The sequence below is a fragment of the Pygoscelis adeliae genome, unplaced genomic scaffold (assembly GCF_000699105.1).
Source record: "Pygoscelis adeliae isolate BGI_AS28 unplaced genomic scaffold, ASM69910v1 Scaffold4, whole genome shotgun sequence".
Lineage (NCBI taxonomy): Eukaryota > Metazoa > Chordata > Aves > Sphenisciformes > Spheniscidae > Pygoscelis > Pygoscelis adeliae.
In genome coordinates this window covers 14,289,223-14,307,087 of record NW_008824986.1, presented here as the reverse complement: position 1 = coordinate 14,307,087, position 17,865 = coordinate 14,289,223, and the positions used below count along the sequence as shown (strand labels likewise).

Sequence of the window (17,865 nt, the reverse complement as noted above, 5' to 3'; positions counted from 1 at the left end):
CCTGCTAAATCTAGCTGAGTAGAAAGGTGGTCAACATAGCAGCAAGCAGAAGGGAACTGCAGACAATCTTTAGTATGCTGGATCAAGCCATAGGAAATTGTTCCCATTTTTAGATGCTTTTTTGACAATACTCAAAAAGATTGGCAAATTCATTTAAATGAAGAATCTCAGAGAGCTTCTACCTGCACTGAGAGCGTGCACAAAAGGTACAGTCTAAGAAAAACGTGTGACAGTAGCTTTTAAAACAGTTAAAATTGAGGAGACCTCAAACTTCCAGAACATCTCATTGTTTTCTTCATTTGTTGTTCAAACTAAATTGCCCACCTTCAAGCTGCACTGGAAAGCCTTTGCAGTTCTGTCTAGCTGAGGCTGAGCTGCTTCCCGCAGAGCTGGTAGATGATTCAGGGGTACTAAGATTACAGCCAGGAGAAGGAGGACAAATCCTTTAATTGTATAAAATCATCAGATTAAGACTAACCCTCCCTGTGGTTCACTCCGTTAGCAGAGAACTCTGCTGCCCAGAAACAAAATGTTTACAAAGTGCTGGAAAAAAAAAAAAATCCCCCAAAACCCAGGGGCAGAGCCAGACACACCTTTCCCTTCTGTGTCTACACACCGCAGGGAGTCACAGGAACTTTCTTTGCTCCCAAGGGAACTAAATTGTCACCTATTCTCTTCTAAGCAATTGTCACGGAATTACGTTCACGCTGGGTTAAACATTTGGGAAGAGATTTGCAGAGGAAGTTACCTGAATACTGAGGTAAGGCCTCCATTTCTCTACAGGACACACATTATTGATGCCTTCCCCCTCAGCACCACCTCAGCAAAACTTCACACATTCCGAATCATCTGCTTAATGGCTTCAGACCCTTCTTCTAACAATCTCCTGCACTGAAATAACACCTCACCTAGTGGTTCGAAACCCAAATTTTTCTTCCGAATTAATTTCTCTGAGCTGTCATCACTTAGTTTGATTGCGGGGAAATTTCAGAATCAACCCGTATTTGTCGATGTTACAGGCCTTTTCCACGATCCCTCCTTTGGCAACTCACACGAGTGGCCCCGCTGATTCAGCTGGGGGCCAGTGCTTTGGTAACACTTAACCCCAGGAGTAACCGTATGACGTGCGGAGTCCTGCTTCAACCAAAGACTGAAATTCCTTACCCCGTGCCTATTTAGGTTAGATTGTCACTGACTTGGGGGCGGGGAGGATCCAGGATTTTACTCAATGAGCTGACTTCTGTCTATGTATTGTTCACAGACACATTTTCAAGACTGGGTCTTTTTCAAAGGCGTGACCTTCTTCCTCCGAGAGAACAGGTGTGCTCAACTGTTACTCAACGTGAATAAAGAATGATGAATAGGGCTGTTCGCATTTAAATGTCTGTAAGTATTACCTCCTCCTTCAGATTACAAGCCTTAGTAATTGGATGGTGCAGCAAAGAGAAATAGCTCATGCACAACTATTCCTAAGGTTTTCTATAGGAAGCTGTACATTAAAATCTAGGTGAAGAAAAAAGAATACATACTGCACTGCAAGAGACACCTGGTAATTATGAGACATGCAATCCTTTACTGTGCTATAAAAAATTTGCTTGGCTGCTGCAAGCAGTTGAAGCAGGTCACACCTTTGTCAGATTTCAAGGAATTGCAAATGATGAGACAGCCGCATCCTTTTACCTCAGGTATGAATAAGGAGAAGAGCTGCCACAATAAATCTTTTGTATGCCTTTGTCATTTAGGGTATCTGGTCAAAGCAGCGTACTGTTTGTTTAGTTAACACGGTCTACTTTAGGAAATAGCGTGGTGCAACAGGAGCAGACATGCAGAGGGAAACAGCCCGTGCTTCAGACCGATGTCCTCGTAACACACGTTTCAGGGGGGTTATTCACTGAACTAGCTCTTGTGTGGCCGCCGGGGCAGCCATTAAAGGCTGGATCACATCTTCTGGTTTAGTTTCACTCATCCAACGAATCCAGGGATCCAGTTTATGCACTAAGACCACTCCAGGATACACATCAAAGCATAGCAAATGGCGACAATAGGGAGATTTGCTTCAGGAGTGCTCTGCTGATCCAAACTGAACTGCTAGTGTAGATGTACCCAGGGAAGCCCAGAAAACTGCCTGATTACAGAGCCAAGATGTCAGACATGTTAGACGAATGAACTTCCTTCTGATGTCTGCTTCAAATGAGCCCTGTTTCAAAACAGCGCTTACACACCTTGGAGTCTGGAGGCTGCTTCTACCAACCTTTGCTGCAAACAGTACCCAGGAGAAAGAAGAAAAGTAATTGCACTTCAACATGGTACGAAGCACCTAGGTTATTTCTGCTCCTCCCTGCCAGCCCAGCGGCAGAAGAGCATGAGAGCCCCAGCGCCGCCTCTCGCACTGGAAAACCATCCTCAACGATGGGCCTTTCCAATTAAGCAGGTTTACACCAGTGACTCGGTGCAAAGAAGCCCTGCAGCACTAAGGAGTCTGGCCCACCACATTTGTTTTAATGCTTTAAACAGATAAATTAGAGTGAAATGTGTCTTTTAGGATGTCACTGAATAGGCAAGCTGAGAAATAAATTGAGCTTCACATATGCTTTTATAACACATAACAACTGTGACTGTCAACACAAGATCCTTTTCACTGTCAATTCACCACGCATTCTGAGAGACCTTGGGGCCTGCAATTATTTCATTTCCTTTCTTGTAAATGCAATTTCCACTTAGTTTGGTGGAATAAAGGTAGACAAAAGGTGGTAGGAGTTGCTGTATTTTCTAATTAAGGTTATCTGTTGAAAATTGTAGAAATCCACAAACTACAAACACAGTATTTTTCAGGAACACCCTCACCTTTCTGACAGGGTAGCAGTTCAAGAAAATGCAATGGCACTATTCATGTCAAATTAACTGTTCAACAAATCACCATCTTTCTGATTAAATTAAAATGGAGATTATCTAGATCTTCTATCTAGACACTTAAATGAAATAAAAGGGGAAAATACATATGATTGGAAAAGGCATTCTGCTTTTAAAACTCAGTGTGAATTAAATAAAACTGTGGGGTACAAAAGGAAGTTGGGCTCTTTATCCACTCAAAAACAAATTATAAAAGTACCTGCAGGACAGTGAAGTAAATATCAGTTCATAAAAATAGATGCAAACTGAATTTCCAGCTCATTTGTTGTGGCTTACTCCTTTGAACCAAGCAATGGAGACTTGCTAGAATTGGTACTGGTGGTATTTTTTAACTAATAGAGCAGGAAAGCTGCTTAATTAGCCATGATTACAATATTCTGCCGATCTGATTTGTCTCATCTATTTCCTTTTCTTGAAGTGACAAACTGACAAACAACCTGGCAAGGGAACTGAAGCAAGTGCACAGCCTAATTTCAAAAGGAGCTTGGTACTGTTGTAAACCAAACCAATCCTGCATGGGATCTGTCTGAAATAAATATTTCTGAAGCAGGTTTAACTCTTTGAAGACCCAAGGTGCCAGTTAAGCGTCAATCTGTTGTGACGGAAGGTTCTTCTGCCCATCTGTGCAAATGCAGCACTAACTGTATTTTTTTTTTTTTTTTAAAGAATCTTAATCTTGAGATTTCCGGGTAATTCAGAATTTTTACCAACAAACGTTTAAGAGTAATAGTCAGGACTTTTTTGGGTCCAACAGAAACTGCCCTGCACACCTGCATACAGACCAATATGACTTACATGATTCTATTTTTTAAAATATTGTGCTAGAACTACCTTTTTTTAAAATCAAGAGGTAACTATATAACTATCATCCCTCTTCTCTTCAGGATATGGAAAAAAACCTCAACCTTGCTATTCCTCAAAAACTCTTGAGGTTTTTTTTTTGTCAGAGAAGATGAACTTTTTTTTGAAGAATGTTCACAGATTTTGCAGGAAAAGAACTTTATTACAGAGAATTCAGTTTCTACTTCCACGTGAGACTGCAAATATTTGAGGAGTCAGTGGTAAACAGCTGCAGACAGTGTATTTGTCCTGTTAACCAAAACTGATATTAAATCACTTTCAAAATGGACCAGCTAAACAGATCTGTACTAAAATATATCTAGAAATCCATATTCTACTTACTGTAATGTAGGCTTGGAGCCCGTGACACCCTTAAGCTGGTTAGAGACAGGACCTGAATCGGGTACTTTGGAACTGAATTCTATCTCCAGGTCTTTCTTGTTCAACGCTGTTTGTGCAGCACTGGCTCCCGAACCTAGCACAGGCAGAGATTTTGATTCTGATGTGGCCAAGATTCCAGTGGGACCTAAAACCCAAAGAAAGTTTAATGCTTCTGTTATCCAGATTGACTGGTCTAGAAACAACACATAAGCACAGCAGAATTCAAGCTAACTGCAGAAATCAAAATGGAATTTTAACAAACAGCGTCCAGTGCATGGAGAGTATCAAATACCGTATTTGCAGCTTCTGCTCTCCCCACCAAGATTAACCCTTTCTTGTACCACAAGCAAGGCTTGCTATATTGACAGAGTCATGCACTCAAACCCCTCGCCTTCTGGGATGGCGAGTCCTGCTGCCCACACAGCACTACCGAGTCACAACTTGCCAGCGCTCTCCCAGCCTGAAGAGCAGCTGGAGCAAGAGCCAGCCCAATGACAAAAAAGCCTGTTCTCGTACTAATGAGTAGTCAGTGAACTGTCTATCTACAAAGTCCAAGCTAAAACCATACAGGGACATTAAAACCAGCCACATCCACAGCGACTATGGCATGGACTTACACTTGCACAGACTGTGTTTCTAACCAGGCAGAACATCAACAGTTACTATCATCATCTGTAAGGAAAGCATAGCTTAAAAACTGCAGACCCTTGCTCTGCAGAAGAGGTTAATTCAAAACATTAGTCCTAAACCCTCATTTCTCTGGTTACCATTACTTTCAAGAGTATTTTCACAGTATGCTCAGACTATTAACTCCAATAACAATGTCTGAGCTCCAGGCAGGACCGAGGAACCTGTGTATATATAGCTGTGTGCGCAGAAAATCCTGACAGAGGCATCTCTTGGAGAAAATGGGGATGAAAAGAGACAGGTGCAACGGGGAAGTGAGTCACTGTAGAAGTAAGCAGGGTTCTCCATAATGGCTGAAATGGCAATGGTCTGGAAGAGAAAGTAAAGCTTCAAGAGTCACTTAATGCAGGGAGAGGAAGAGGACTAGAAAGGAGTCCAGCCACTTACTGCCACTGTCCTGGTCAGTGGTCACTTTCCGGCGGCGCAGAACTCGTTCCAGCTCTGTTTCACTGCTGTCTGTTTCAAGGGACTTCAAGCTTCGGGAACTAGTGGATTTGTTCAATGTTTCCTACAGCAAGAAACAGGCCTGAAAAGCTCTCTGAGGATATATTATGCCTTGCCAAACCTCCCGTATGCACAGTGTGAGAACCTTTTAAACAGCAGAAAAGCAACTGCAGTTCTAGACCAGTGTGTGAAGCTCCCTCTTTAGTACAACAGAGAGCATCTGGGACTTGGCTCACCACTCCTCCCCTTACTCGGATTTCCCAATGTAGGGATTAACCATACTTACCTACACCTTAGAGGGTTGGTATCAGGCTTAAGAAAGATGGTCTGGAGCACTAATGAACAAACTCTGATGTTTGCAGGGAACTGCCAACTTCCTCCATCTTAATATTTAAAGGATCTCGAAAAACCGCTAGAGCATTATCATGCCCATAATTAACCTCTATTAGCAAAAAGCCAGAGATCCATATTTTACTGCTCCAGCGTATTTTATATTTTAGCATGGTCCTGTGTTGCTGCATCCTGGTGTGTACACATATCTGCAGAAGTCAGTATGCACTAGCTGCAACTGCAGCATGTTGTTATATCCTATAATCTAGCTGATCTGGCATAAACCTGAGCCTACGTCCGCATACTTCATGGTTTCTCTTACACACAGGATTAGACCTCGAGTTGAAATGTTTTTTTATACATACAAAATAGAAATCCATGCTATTACTGCCTTATGCCAAAGTTAGTATTTTGTATCAGCTAAGCTGCAAATCCAGCAGCACTTTTCTTAAGGAAATTAAAAAAAAAAAAAAAAAGGCTTTGATCAAAGCCTGAAACCTCCCAAAATTGCCCACATTTTAACATGCACATAGTGCATACTACATGCATTTCCCAACTGACAAGAGTCAGTTACTAGATCAGGCACCCACTTGACTGTAAAACTTCCCCAAAACATTTATAATGCAACTGAAAATTTGGGACCCGTGTACTGTTTCATTCTCCCCCTGAGTCTTGCCATCTTTAGGAATCCCCAGGAATCCCATTTAATCAGCCTTCCAAAACGTGTCGTATATTTATCCAGAGCATAAATAACATATTCTTAACATCTTTTGTCGACAAGCATGTAACTTCTGAGCAGAAATAGCAAATGACAAAAAGAAATGGCATCGCAAGTTCCAAAAGCTGTACTACTTTCAGCTACTAATTCTTCGGCCCGCCCAAAAGTTAAAGTATTTTCTTTGGCAACTGTTTGAAATTTAACCGAGCAGGTACATTTAATAATGAGCAGTATGCTCCAGATCTGTACAAACGTACACGTACGAAAGCAACTTGTGCAATGGAGTCACTCAAACTCTGCAATTTACAGAACATAAATGTGTTTTGTTTGTAACAATTATATGGAGATCTACATGAAATGCATAATTAGCATCGTAACAACAAATGTTTACTCCATCACATCCCACCCCCATGTTTGTTGTCTAACTGTGCATAATGATTGGTCTCAAGAATAGACTGGAATTGGATTTTATATAGCTTGTCTATACTGCAAATATCCTGAGGGCTCAAAAGCAACAAGCTAGATACAGAAGTACAGCAACTGTAGGTTTGCTTCTGCTCCCTCTGAAGTATGTAATCAAGTCTCCCCTGATGTCAGTGATACAGTGTCAGAGAAAGAAAACAGCTATTAGAAAACGAAAGGACCTTCGGCAGGATCGTTGAGTCCAACCCACACTGGTCCAAACAGCACACCATACCAAACTATTCATATACTTACGGAGTTCCATTTAAAACATAATCTCTGTGTTGCATTTTATTCCTTTTCTATTTACCTCCACATTTAATTACGTGTCCCTCTAATTAGAGCTCGGCATTAAGGTCTGGGGCCTCTTTAGATCACTTCTTCCCTTCTTCCCCTGCTTTCATGTGACTGGTGAACAGTAAGTTTAACACGTCATTGGTGCCACACTCGGGATTTTAAATCACAGCACAGGCTGCGGCTACACTCTTTGCTGTACTGTCTTGCCTCACCCAACACAATACTGAAGCTATTTTTGTAAGGGCTGTTCAGGTGCTATCATGGATGATTAGAATGATTAGCCCTACCTTCTGTGGAGTGGATGTGAAGCATTTTGCTTCAATATGGGCAGAATTTCACTGTTTTTCACCTTACAAAGGCAAAATTTTACCTGATGTGCCAAAGTTGCACTTCAACTTTAAAAGCTTCAGGGTCACAGAAGTCAGGGAGCAAGAACTAAAGCTCCTTCTGACTGCTCGATACAATTTTAGCAGTTGTGAGAAAGAAACAACCAGTTAAATAAGCGACGCAACATACGAGTAAAGGACAGACCAGCAGCAAATAGCACATTGCTCTGAGCAGGACCAAACACGAGCCTAATGTTTTTATTTAGTGATAAGTGGGTACGTGGACAGCTATTCAGAATCAATTTTTCTACATATAAATGTAGACAGACTAGAGACCTCTTGCTCTATTTAGGCTATGTCTACGCTAACAAGAAATTTGATGCCTCAGGAGAGAGCAGGAGTTCAGAGCAGTTGATGAGAACCCTACATCTACTGTATGTGCAGTTCAGGGGCTTTACTTTGGGCTAGATTTATCCAGCTGCCTCTCCCTCCCTAAGCATCCCCACTGTGAGTACTTGGAAGTTTCCAAAGGATCTATGGCAGGTACAGACCATAACATCCCCTCTAGTGGCAGAAACATACAAATCCAAAGCAGAGTTAACAGGCTAGGTTTCACCAAAATGAATTCTGTTAGCAAGACCAAAACCAATCTTTCAGTCGGAGCAAAGTCAAAAAGTGGATTCACTCCAAAACTGCTCTGCAGCTTCAAACCAAAACACTGATGCAGAACTTTCAAATATTCGGCTGTTTTCCACAGAAGGCCCTGTCAGCTCAATGAGAAGAAAAAACTGAAATATAAACTACAAGTTTTCTTACCAGAATCCCTTTTAATTCTTTCATTGCACTTTCAGAGGGCTTTGGTGTTTCTGGCTGTAAACAAACACAACACATACATGTTAAAAAACACGTGAAATGGCCCATGACAGACTTTGTACTTGAAGACAGATGTCGCACAAGGGTGTACTGCACAGGCATGCAGTTGTATTACGTTCCTCTGCTCTCTCCTCTCATGGGCACATGGCTAACATACAATCTATTTTCTTATATAGGTGAAGGGAAGAGTCTTAGCTCATAACCCAGTGAATCACAGCCTATACATAAAGAAAGATTACACTTTTATGAAGACGGTAAGCAATATTTTATAGTAGCCACAATCGTGTATTAGTGCTAAGTGTTGCATAAAAGGAAGAAATACTGCTAAATACAGTCTACTTCTTGATCACCCCCTTTACCCAATTCACTTACTCCCTCTGTGCTTTTAGTTTCTCAGTAGCTGTTTATTTACAAGATGCTTGCTTTCAGTTCCTTTCTGTGTCAAAGAAACTGGGCTTCTATTTACTTACTGTAGGCTTCAACTTCTTTTTCTGTTCTTCAGATATATGCTGCTCTAATTCATTTTGTTCAAAAATCAAGCAAAGCAAATGAGGTGAGGCAAATGTATTCTTTTGAATGTCTTACAGAAAGCCTGATTTATTTTCAGTGTAAATTACTGTACTTAGCTAATATTATTGCTCTGCTATTTATTCCAAACCTTTGTTTTAGGTCTGCTTGACTGGTTGACTGGTCTCAGATGAACTCCCTTTTTAATTCTGTCCATCATTTCTTCAACAGCTTGTCTCTTCAGATCTGTAACTTCTTCACCTGTTCCAAAAAACAAAGAGCATATCACATTCCAGATATGAACTACAGAGAAATAGTCCAAAGAGAAAAACATTTTAAACAGCCTCCTAAACAGCTTGCTTGCGATACATAGCCAGTTACCATAACCATAAATTAGTTTTAACGATGAAATGGCATTTGCATATACGATGTACTTAGTTATAGTCCCTGCAGTAGTTCTTCCTGCCTGTATGTGTGATGCGTATTGCTCATGTACTATCCAAACCCATGCTTTTTCTCAGTTTTATTAAAAATGTAAATGATAAGCATAAACATATAGGCTTATTTTTCTTCTCGTAAGTGGCCTGTTCACAGGCTGTTCTTTCTTACAGAACCACTATCTTACTCTTAATTTTCCCCATCACAAAGAGGCACGTTACCTTACACTACGTACATCTAAAAGGTGTTCCCTCTTTCTACATAGTAGCAGAAACCAGCAACCTCATCTCTAGTTATCAGGGATTCTAGTTTCTGGATTCAGCACTATTAGCAATCTTTGCTATCAGCTAAACTGTCACAAGCTCTTCAAGGATAAAATGCCAATCTACACACACTGAAGATCCAGCCGTGGGCTTCGCAGACGCCAAACCGCAGTGCCTGCAGAAGTTTGGACAGAAGCAGGGCACAGATCCTGAAAAATGCAAAGCTCCTGTTTGGGAATTGCAGAAGCTCAGTGCTACAGGCTGAAGCACCAAGGACTGAAGAACACGGCCCCACTTCCACTGTATCTCTTCATTGTGGCTCAGCAGAAACTTCCACAGCTTCGCTGACACAGGACAAGTTGATAATGGCCCGTAGCGAGGCCTATATGCAGCCCATTACAGGACTACCAAATGTGTCTCGTATTTCTCACGGGTTTAAGAACCTTGCTGGAATGATACACCGACATCTCAGACCGAACTAAAAACACACCATTAAAGAACACTGTACCAAGTTAAAGGGCAAAACTTAAATACCATGAAAGGAACCTGCTGATTTTCAAGAGATTCAGTATCAGGACTGCAAAATATTCAGATGAAACGGGAAGCTGTGTGATGAACCTAAACAATACCTGTTAACTTATCAGTGTTCTGGATAATGTAACAAAAGACACTTAACGTGCCATACCAAAAAGGGAAAAAAAAAGACTACTTAAAGCAGATACATGGAGAAATATGGTTGACGCTATTCAAAGCTGCAGTGTTGTACCTTATATAACAGGAATTTTAAATAGACTTTCGCTCTCTCACTTGTCAGGGTACTATTGATGATTCATAGAAATGCAGTTTCTGTATTGTAAGCCGATTTAATGTCAGGCTTTAATTTCACAAACAGGCTGTTTCAAATATAAAAGCTTAATTGGTGGTATGGGATAGAAACCACTCATTCTAAGTTCTTAACAAGGGTCAAAACAAGCTTCAAGTTGGATATAACTACTAGATCAAGACAGAACTTTCCCCCTTCTTTTAAGAACAGCTCAACTATTAAGAGAAGAAGCAGTTTATATGTGATTGAAGAAAGGTCAGAACCGTTAAAGTTTGCTAATAAATAATGAAAGAATGGGGTGTAGAGAACTTACAGAGAATTTCATAGTATTTCCTGCAATCACTTTTTGTAACAGTCTCAACAAAAAGGTGTAATCAAAACATCTAGGACGCTTCAAGGTAAGGAAACTTGATAAATGAAGGCAACATAATTGAACTTTTACTGAAATATAAGATTGACTCTTCATCGGAGATCTCGGTACAAGGTCACTTCTCTAATTATTTTACCCAGACCAACAACCTTATTTCTCAGACTGGTAACCAGTTCCCAAAGATTCCCCCAGGGACCTGCCCAAGCCACCCCATTCCTCAGTTCCTCACCTGAAAAACGGGAGGGGTAATACTTCCTTTCCCCCACTTCCTGCCTGTTGGTCCCATTCAACAATCCAGCCATGCTTACGTACCATTACAGTCTGCTAACAGCAATTTTTTCTTTAACAGTTATACCCTATACCTATAATTTCAGCCAGGTTCCCTTCTGCAGCCCCCTTCTTTGTTTAAGTGGCAGCAACCGAGTTAAGCAATTCACTGCAAACAAACTCCTGCTGTTTCAGAAGGAAGATAGAAACAGCGAGGAAAACCTTGGTTATTTAACTGGCAACACTTGCCTAACTAGCTCTGACTCTTCAGGCACTCATGATCATTTGTAAATCTGTACTTAACTCCTGTTCTCAACCTACTAAGTTTCCAGCTTCCATTAGCAACAATAAAAGGCAATTTCAGCTGTTACTTTGCACGCAGAGCCACCTTAGTGCAAGACTCTGTTTTGTTTTAGGTTTTCAGTATCATTAAAGGATTAGCATTAACAGTCAACTCTGAGTGGTGATTTCATAAGATATGAATTGAGGGATGAAAACTGAAGCATTTAACAAACTAGCTCTGCAGAGAGGCTCTGGATAGAAGAAATCGCAAACAAGAAGCCATGTGGAAGTTGGAAACTTCCCTGTATTATCCTGTATATAACCTGTTCTCAGCTTAATGCTTGTTGGGTTTGTTCTTCTGCCTCTTCCAGATAACCTGTGAAGTGCAAAGCCCTGGACATACTGCAGCTGCAGCTACATGCTGTAGTGTCTCCAGTGTAGAAGCATAGGTTGAGCCTCTCAACACTGCTATAGTGCAACTACTACAGGCAGTTCCAAAGTGCCCAGTGCAGCTCGGCAAGCTGCACGGAGTCAGTGTAACAGCATGGGGCCTAAGTTAAACCATCCTGTTCTCCCCATCCATCTTACCCAGCACATCACCATACCCAGCTAAGAGCTTATCTTGTCAGGTCCTTCTGTGAGCCAATAATAAACATGACCACCCTCTCCCCAAGGGGGGGGGGCGATAAATTTTTCTGCCACATCAGTGAATGAAATCAGCTCAGTGACATATCTGATAAGTGTAAGAGCCAGAAGTAGGAAGACAAGAACTTCTTTTCAGTTACAGCAAGTGCTAGGTCTTCCCTTAAGGTTTTTGATCTGCAGCCTCAAAGATTGTTCATACTAAAATCCGTTTGGAAAAAATAAATTGGATGCTGATCACCAGCTCAGTTGTGGGGGCATAGACGGCTATGAGGGCTACGCAAATTTGCTAGGGATCTTAAGGAAGCTTGCAGTACCAAAGCTACAATGCCAAAGATACCACTTCCTATCTCAGAGCACGTATGACTGGGCTGAAATCACATTTCTGGACTGCAAGGTAGATGAATATGCTGGGACATGGAGAGCAGTTGTTAATGTTGATAATTATAAGCATTTGCATCACTATCTGTACTCACAGTTCATTTTCAATAGCTTTATCTGCGGTGCCTAGTGAATAATCCGCATGACTTGAGAAAGGGTGAGCCATACCTGACTCCTGCTGAGGAGGTTTCTCCTTCTTGCTCACGTTTGTGTTGGAGTGAGATCTCTTGCGAATCATTGACATGAGAGACCTTTGGGGAAAATGAAACTGCAGATTGTCATTCTGTCCTGTATTACACACTGTTAGAATGAACTTGAACATGACACACAAACAGCTTGCTTATACCTGATTATACAGCTACTTACAAGAGACTCATCTACCAGTTCTTGAATGCAGATATATGTACTGAATTACCCCCCACAACGCCTCCCATCAAAACGCAGCAGAGAAATTTATTTCTTTTAACAGACATTAGGCACAAATCAAAACACTCCAAGATTTAATATTAAAAGACAGTGTCTCATTGTGATACAGGAGAAATTGAAGCTGCTCTGGCATAATAAAAGGAAGGAAGAGCTTGTAGATATTGAAGTGAAGTATTATTCTCCAGAGGACACTTAAATATGGTGATCAGCATCTCCTCACCAACTCCAAGTTTGTAATCTTCTCACAGTGTCAAATAATTATCCCTTCACTACAGTCAAAATATGAAAGTCCAGGCAAGGAAATGATTCATCTTAAAGCCCAAGTATAAGCTCCTATGCACATCTGATGTGTCAGTGGGGCGTCACTCCCTACTGAACATTGCTCCTTACGGAGCAGAGTGACCTCCCTGACATAAAGGGTCAAAACTCCGTCCCAGAAAAAAAGCAGCATCCAGTTCCTAGGCTCTGAAACAACCTCTATGCATATAAACATCACAGTGCATGAAGGAAATATTCTGATTTAGCTACTACAGGGCTTAAAATGAATAGTGTTATCTATTCCAAATAGTAAAGGGCACAAACTTAAAACAAAAAAAACCACCACAGCACTCCCACACAGGTAATTCATGCTACACATCAGTGAGGAAGAAGCAAGCAAGCCAAATGAATTACCGGACGTAAAAGGAGTAAAAGACCAAACACAATTGTTCAGAACATGCTTAGTTTAGATTTCTAAAAACACAGCAAGATGCACAAAGGGATGAATTCGCCCTACTAATCATCTCTATTCATATATTTAACACAGTAGTTAAGACGACTCCTGTATGTAATTTCTATTACAGAGGGTAAGAAAGTGTCATCGAAGTCCACTTATTTTTAAAACCAAGCAGACAACATGAAGATTAGCTGAGTTCCTAAAATTAACTAAGCACACTTCAGGACTTAGTTAATTAATTTGGGTCTAATGCCTGATACATCATATATTGGTCAGCCTCTTTTACAGTCCTTTGCAAAAATCAGGCTTAATGTTGATAATTTCTCCCAAACCTGCTTGATGATGGGGTGGTAATTTTCTGTTTTGGTTTTTTTTTTTTTTTTAACTTACAAAAGCAATTGTGGGAACGCAATGGAGTCTGCATTTTCATCACCAGTATCCGACAGGAAGGGACACACAGTAATCCAACGTATCCCTTGGTTCAAAGGGGTTTTCTTAGCAGTTGATTCAGACAAGCATTTCACAAGTCTGTAATTACAGCTATCAGGTGAATAGAAAAAAATAATCTCCTAAATTTAGAGGAGACAGGTATCCCTCCTCCTCCAGAGTCACAGTCTAGACAATTCGTTAGGCTTGGCAAGGCAGACACTGTTCAAAACCGGTCAGGGTGTTAGTCTGTTGGCAGGTGGGGCACAGAGCGTGTCCTACTGGTAAAGAGACCAAGACAAGTGCAGAAAGCCTTTTTTCCTTTAAAGACACTCTTCCTGCTTGGATGCAAGCTCATGTAATGTACTCTGCTTCAGCAAAGCACTAGTGCTGTGACCCTTGATTTAAGCACTTACCGTATAGGGTTAGGAGGAGGGGGAGGAGGAAGAGGAGGAGGGGGCGGCGGTGGAGGCGGTGGCACAGGATTTTCAGACTGTTGTATTCGTTTTTGAAGTTCATCAACTGCGCAAGGACAATAAAACAAACTAGAGTGAGTTCTTGGCTTCTCACATCTGCTCTAAAAACCAACTTTGATGGTCTAAGCAAAAAAGTTACTAATTAACTAAAAAACAAACAACAAGACTAAACCACACAACTGCTAGGAAGTCCTATTTTTGGCAACATTTTCTACCAAGAACAATGTCCTAGATGCACAGGATTGTCATTAAACCAGTTACCTCCAACCTGAGTTACTTTTGAAACTAAAATGACATTCTCCCTCATACTTCATATAAAATTATAGAGCAAGGAAAAGTTTATCACATTCCTGTGACGGTCTACTTGAAGTTGCATTTGAGAATGAACTAACAAGAGATGAAAGAAATTAACAACTTCAGCTTCCAGACTTCTCTCTGTCTTGCTGATGGTGTGGGTTTTCCCCATAAAAATGGTCAAAACTGAGTGGTAGGCAGAATGGATTCTTTCTCTCCTGTTTCTGTGTCAGATCTAAAACGTGGAAATTACTTTTCTGCACTTGAAATGTTGTCAAATACAATTAACCAGGGAAGGGCAGAAACAGAGAAAAAAAAAAGTCTTAAATTTCTTTTAGTTACAAAAATTCTTAGCAAATGTTCTGAATACAGTAGGAATTACGGCAGAAGTGCAGAATGTGATTTCCAAAGTGGATATGGTTCTTTGTTCTCGTAATGATGGATTCAAATTAAAAATACAATCTTGAACATTTATTTTTAAATTTAGAAAGGAAAAAAAATAATAATCAACTGAGTGACTTTATATTGCAGGTACACTCTTTATGCTAATAAATTCCTTCTGAAAGACAAACAAGCCTGGAAGGAAAGAATCTGTGTGAAGGTTAGATCTTTTCCAAGGCAGCTGAGAAGAACTCATAAGCTGCGTAGGCATATTTTTAAGGCTGGGTAACGTAAGACTCTAACACAAAGCAGTTCTTCCAAGCAAGACTGCTAACAAGCTTAAAGATAATCCTGCTCTTGAGGGTATGTTTCAGAAAAGCATGGCTATACGTGGAGTCTTAACTAAGGATAGGGACTTTGGCCTCCTCTGATGGGGGCTCAAATGCTTTTCTGATGAGGTACGATACTTAAAACTAGCACCTGCTTAGGCCTTGAGCTGAACACGGACTGAAAGCAAAGGCACGTGCAAATACTTAACCAGCCATAGTCCCACATTCCCTATAGCGAGGCCACACACATCAGTGGCCCTTTTTAAAAGCAATTTTAAATAAAGAGCATTAGGTCAGAAGTTTCTTCATTCAATAGACAGGATGCTGCAGACAAGCCAGGCACCATCCTGATAGCAATAACTGTATTAACATCTGCACTGCAACAGTTGCTCCCTCCTAAATACTCTGTGAATCTTTTCTGCCAGTATTCTTTGGGTGTTAGTTTAAATCTTAGACACAGACACACACAGTAGCTAGCAAGACTGTTTCTTTCCTTTCAGTCACTTGACATGGAACAAAATATTTGACTACAAGTAAGAGATTTAGATGTATAATTCTCATGGATATGAGCCATAAAAGCCCACTGAATTTGTTTGGCTAATTCCCTTTGTAGGTCTCTGAAGGCAGTACTTACCTGTTAAATATGTGGGTTTTTTAGAGAAAAAAAAAAACAAAAAACCCGAAACACCCCCCCCACCGCAGACCCTCTCACATCAGCAGAAATTGTTTTCTCACATGTCAATATGAAGGGCTAAATTATGTCTTTATTTTCACTAGTGTCTTCTATTGCAAGACTATTAAATGGTTGGGTAGCTTGATAATTATGGGACGTTTTTGTACAATTCATACAATGTAGACTCCACAGTCTGATAAATCACTGTGCATCTTTGCAAAAAAAAGAAAGCGCAGAGTTATCCCATTTTATTTATTTTTAAAACTAGGTAAGAGGATACATTTTGACTGAATACAAAGGATTGTGTCTTTCACACAGAAACCCATTCACATGTATATATCCACCTGTAAGACTCAGGGCAATCTAACAACAGTATTTTTACACCTTACAGAAATTTTACAAGGTTATTCTTTCACACACATTCTGGACATGACTGTTCTGTGGTTGAAGGGAGTTGCTGTACTTTGTCTTGTGAAGCACAGGTCTGGATCTCAGCTACACAAAAGCTGTTGCTTCTGGGGTCTCAAACGTAACATGTATAATTCTATTAGACATGCACCACTCCCAGCCACCCAACTGTACCTCTAAAATGAGAGCTATTACCTGAATGCTTTAGGTCTCTAGCTTTTTCTTCTGAGTTCTGACACTTAAGCTCTAGTTCCTTTTTATCTTCTTCCAAAAGTTCTAGTTGCTGTTTAAGACGACTAATCTCCTTATGCAGTGCTTGATTCTCTAGCTGCTCTTCCAATTCTTTGATCTGCAGTTGGCAAACAATAGCATTCATTACAATAATAGGTATTTTCTGCCCTTCCTTTTGATAAATAACCCATTAGGCACAGTTATTCCTGAAAACGTGATGTTATAGTATAGGAATGAACTACAAGTCCCAGAAAGAGGACAATTTTTGAATGAGAGCTGGACAGATTTTTCTGAGATGTCAGAATTTTCTATTATGATCCTAACGTTTTATCTCTTCTTTAGAATATGTCTTTAGCTCCAAAGTACTTAAGCTATAAGATGTTCCCTTTTTCTTTTTATAGAGTTTTTATCACATAATTAGAATTTAATTTCAGAACATTTCTTCATTTGAAGCACGAGAACATTGACATTTTTGTTCTCTTACTGACAGGTTGATTATTTAAACTCCATTGTCTCAACTCATGCAGATACCAGTGGGTGAATTATGGAGCATCAGGTTTAGAGGCAGCACTCAGGTGCAGAGTAGCAATCACTTCCCAACCCCCTAAATATATAGATTTTGCTCTAGACTTCAAGGAGCCAAAGATGCAGAGGTTTTCTGTGAACTGGCAATTATTCTTCCAAAGTACTCTTTCAGAAGCATATGAGATTACATATAGTCTTCATACTGCTGCATTGATGAAAGCACAGGAACTCTCTACCTATTCCTAGCATTACTCTATTACCAGAGTTTTAAGAACTGGCCTCACAGCTAACGGAAAACTCATTTTCAGGCTTTCAAGTGAAACAATGGTGATTTCTCCCAGTTAGAGATTGATCTAGCCCAGTTTAAAAGAATGTATTTGTTTAGATTCTATCACACCACTTTGCAGCGTTCACCTAACATTTCCCTGCTCCAGTATGTCTGGCTCTTCCCCATGCATTTCTTTAGCAAGTGACCAGACTACTAATGTGAACTGCCTACCTCTCACCTCCCGGTCATCTTAACTTATCCCCCCCAAAATACCCTTTATATTACTCAGCATCTAAAATATTCTCCTGTCATCTCTTCTTCACTTAATGGAACTTGACTTAATGCTTGTAATTGCACTTTACTGGCATCCAGAATAAAATACTTACCTGAATCAGAGCCTTCAGGCTGAAAAACCTTCAGGTTTTGTACTCATGTCTTACCAGTGACCCAGAAGAAGGGAATCACAATCTCC

General features: G+C 40.4%; 1 protein-coding gene across 1 annotated transcript in view; it reads right to left on the bottom strand.

The window, feature by feature from the left end:
* The window catches only part of KIAA1598 (KIAA1598 ortholog), a 49,163-nt gene that overhangs the window by 4,614 nt on the left and 26,684 nt on the right, over positions 1-17,865 (bottom strand). The window contains exons 8-14 of the mRNA XM_009325914.1: positions 16,565-16,718; positions 14,225-14,330; positions 12,410-12,492; positions 8,927-9,036; positions 8,212-8,265; positions 5,206-5,326; positions 4,093-4,276 (exon numbers count right to left, since the gene is read on the bottom strand). Of these exons, the coding sequence (XP_009324189.1) occupies positions 4,093-4,276; positions 5,206-5,326; positions 8,212-8,265; positions 8,927-9,036; positions 12,410-12,492; positions 14,225-14,330; positions 16,565-16,718 (812 nt within the window). The remainder of the gene's footprint in view (positions 1-4,092; positions 4,277-5,205; positions 5,327-8,211; positions 8,266-8,926; positions 9,037-12,409; positions 12,493-14,224; positions 14,331-16,564; positions 16,719-17,865) is intronic.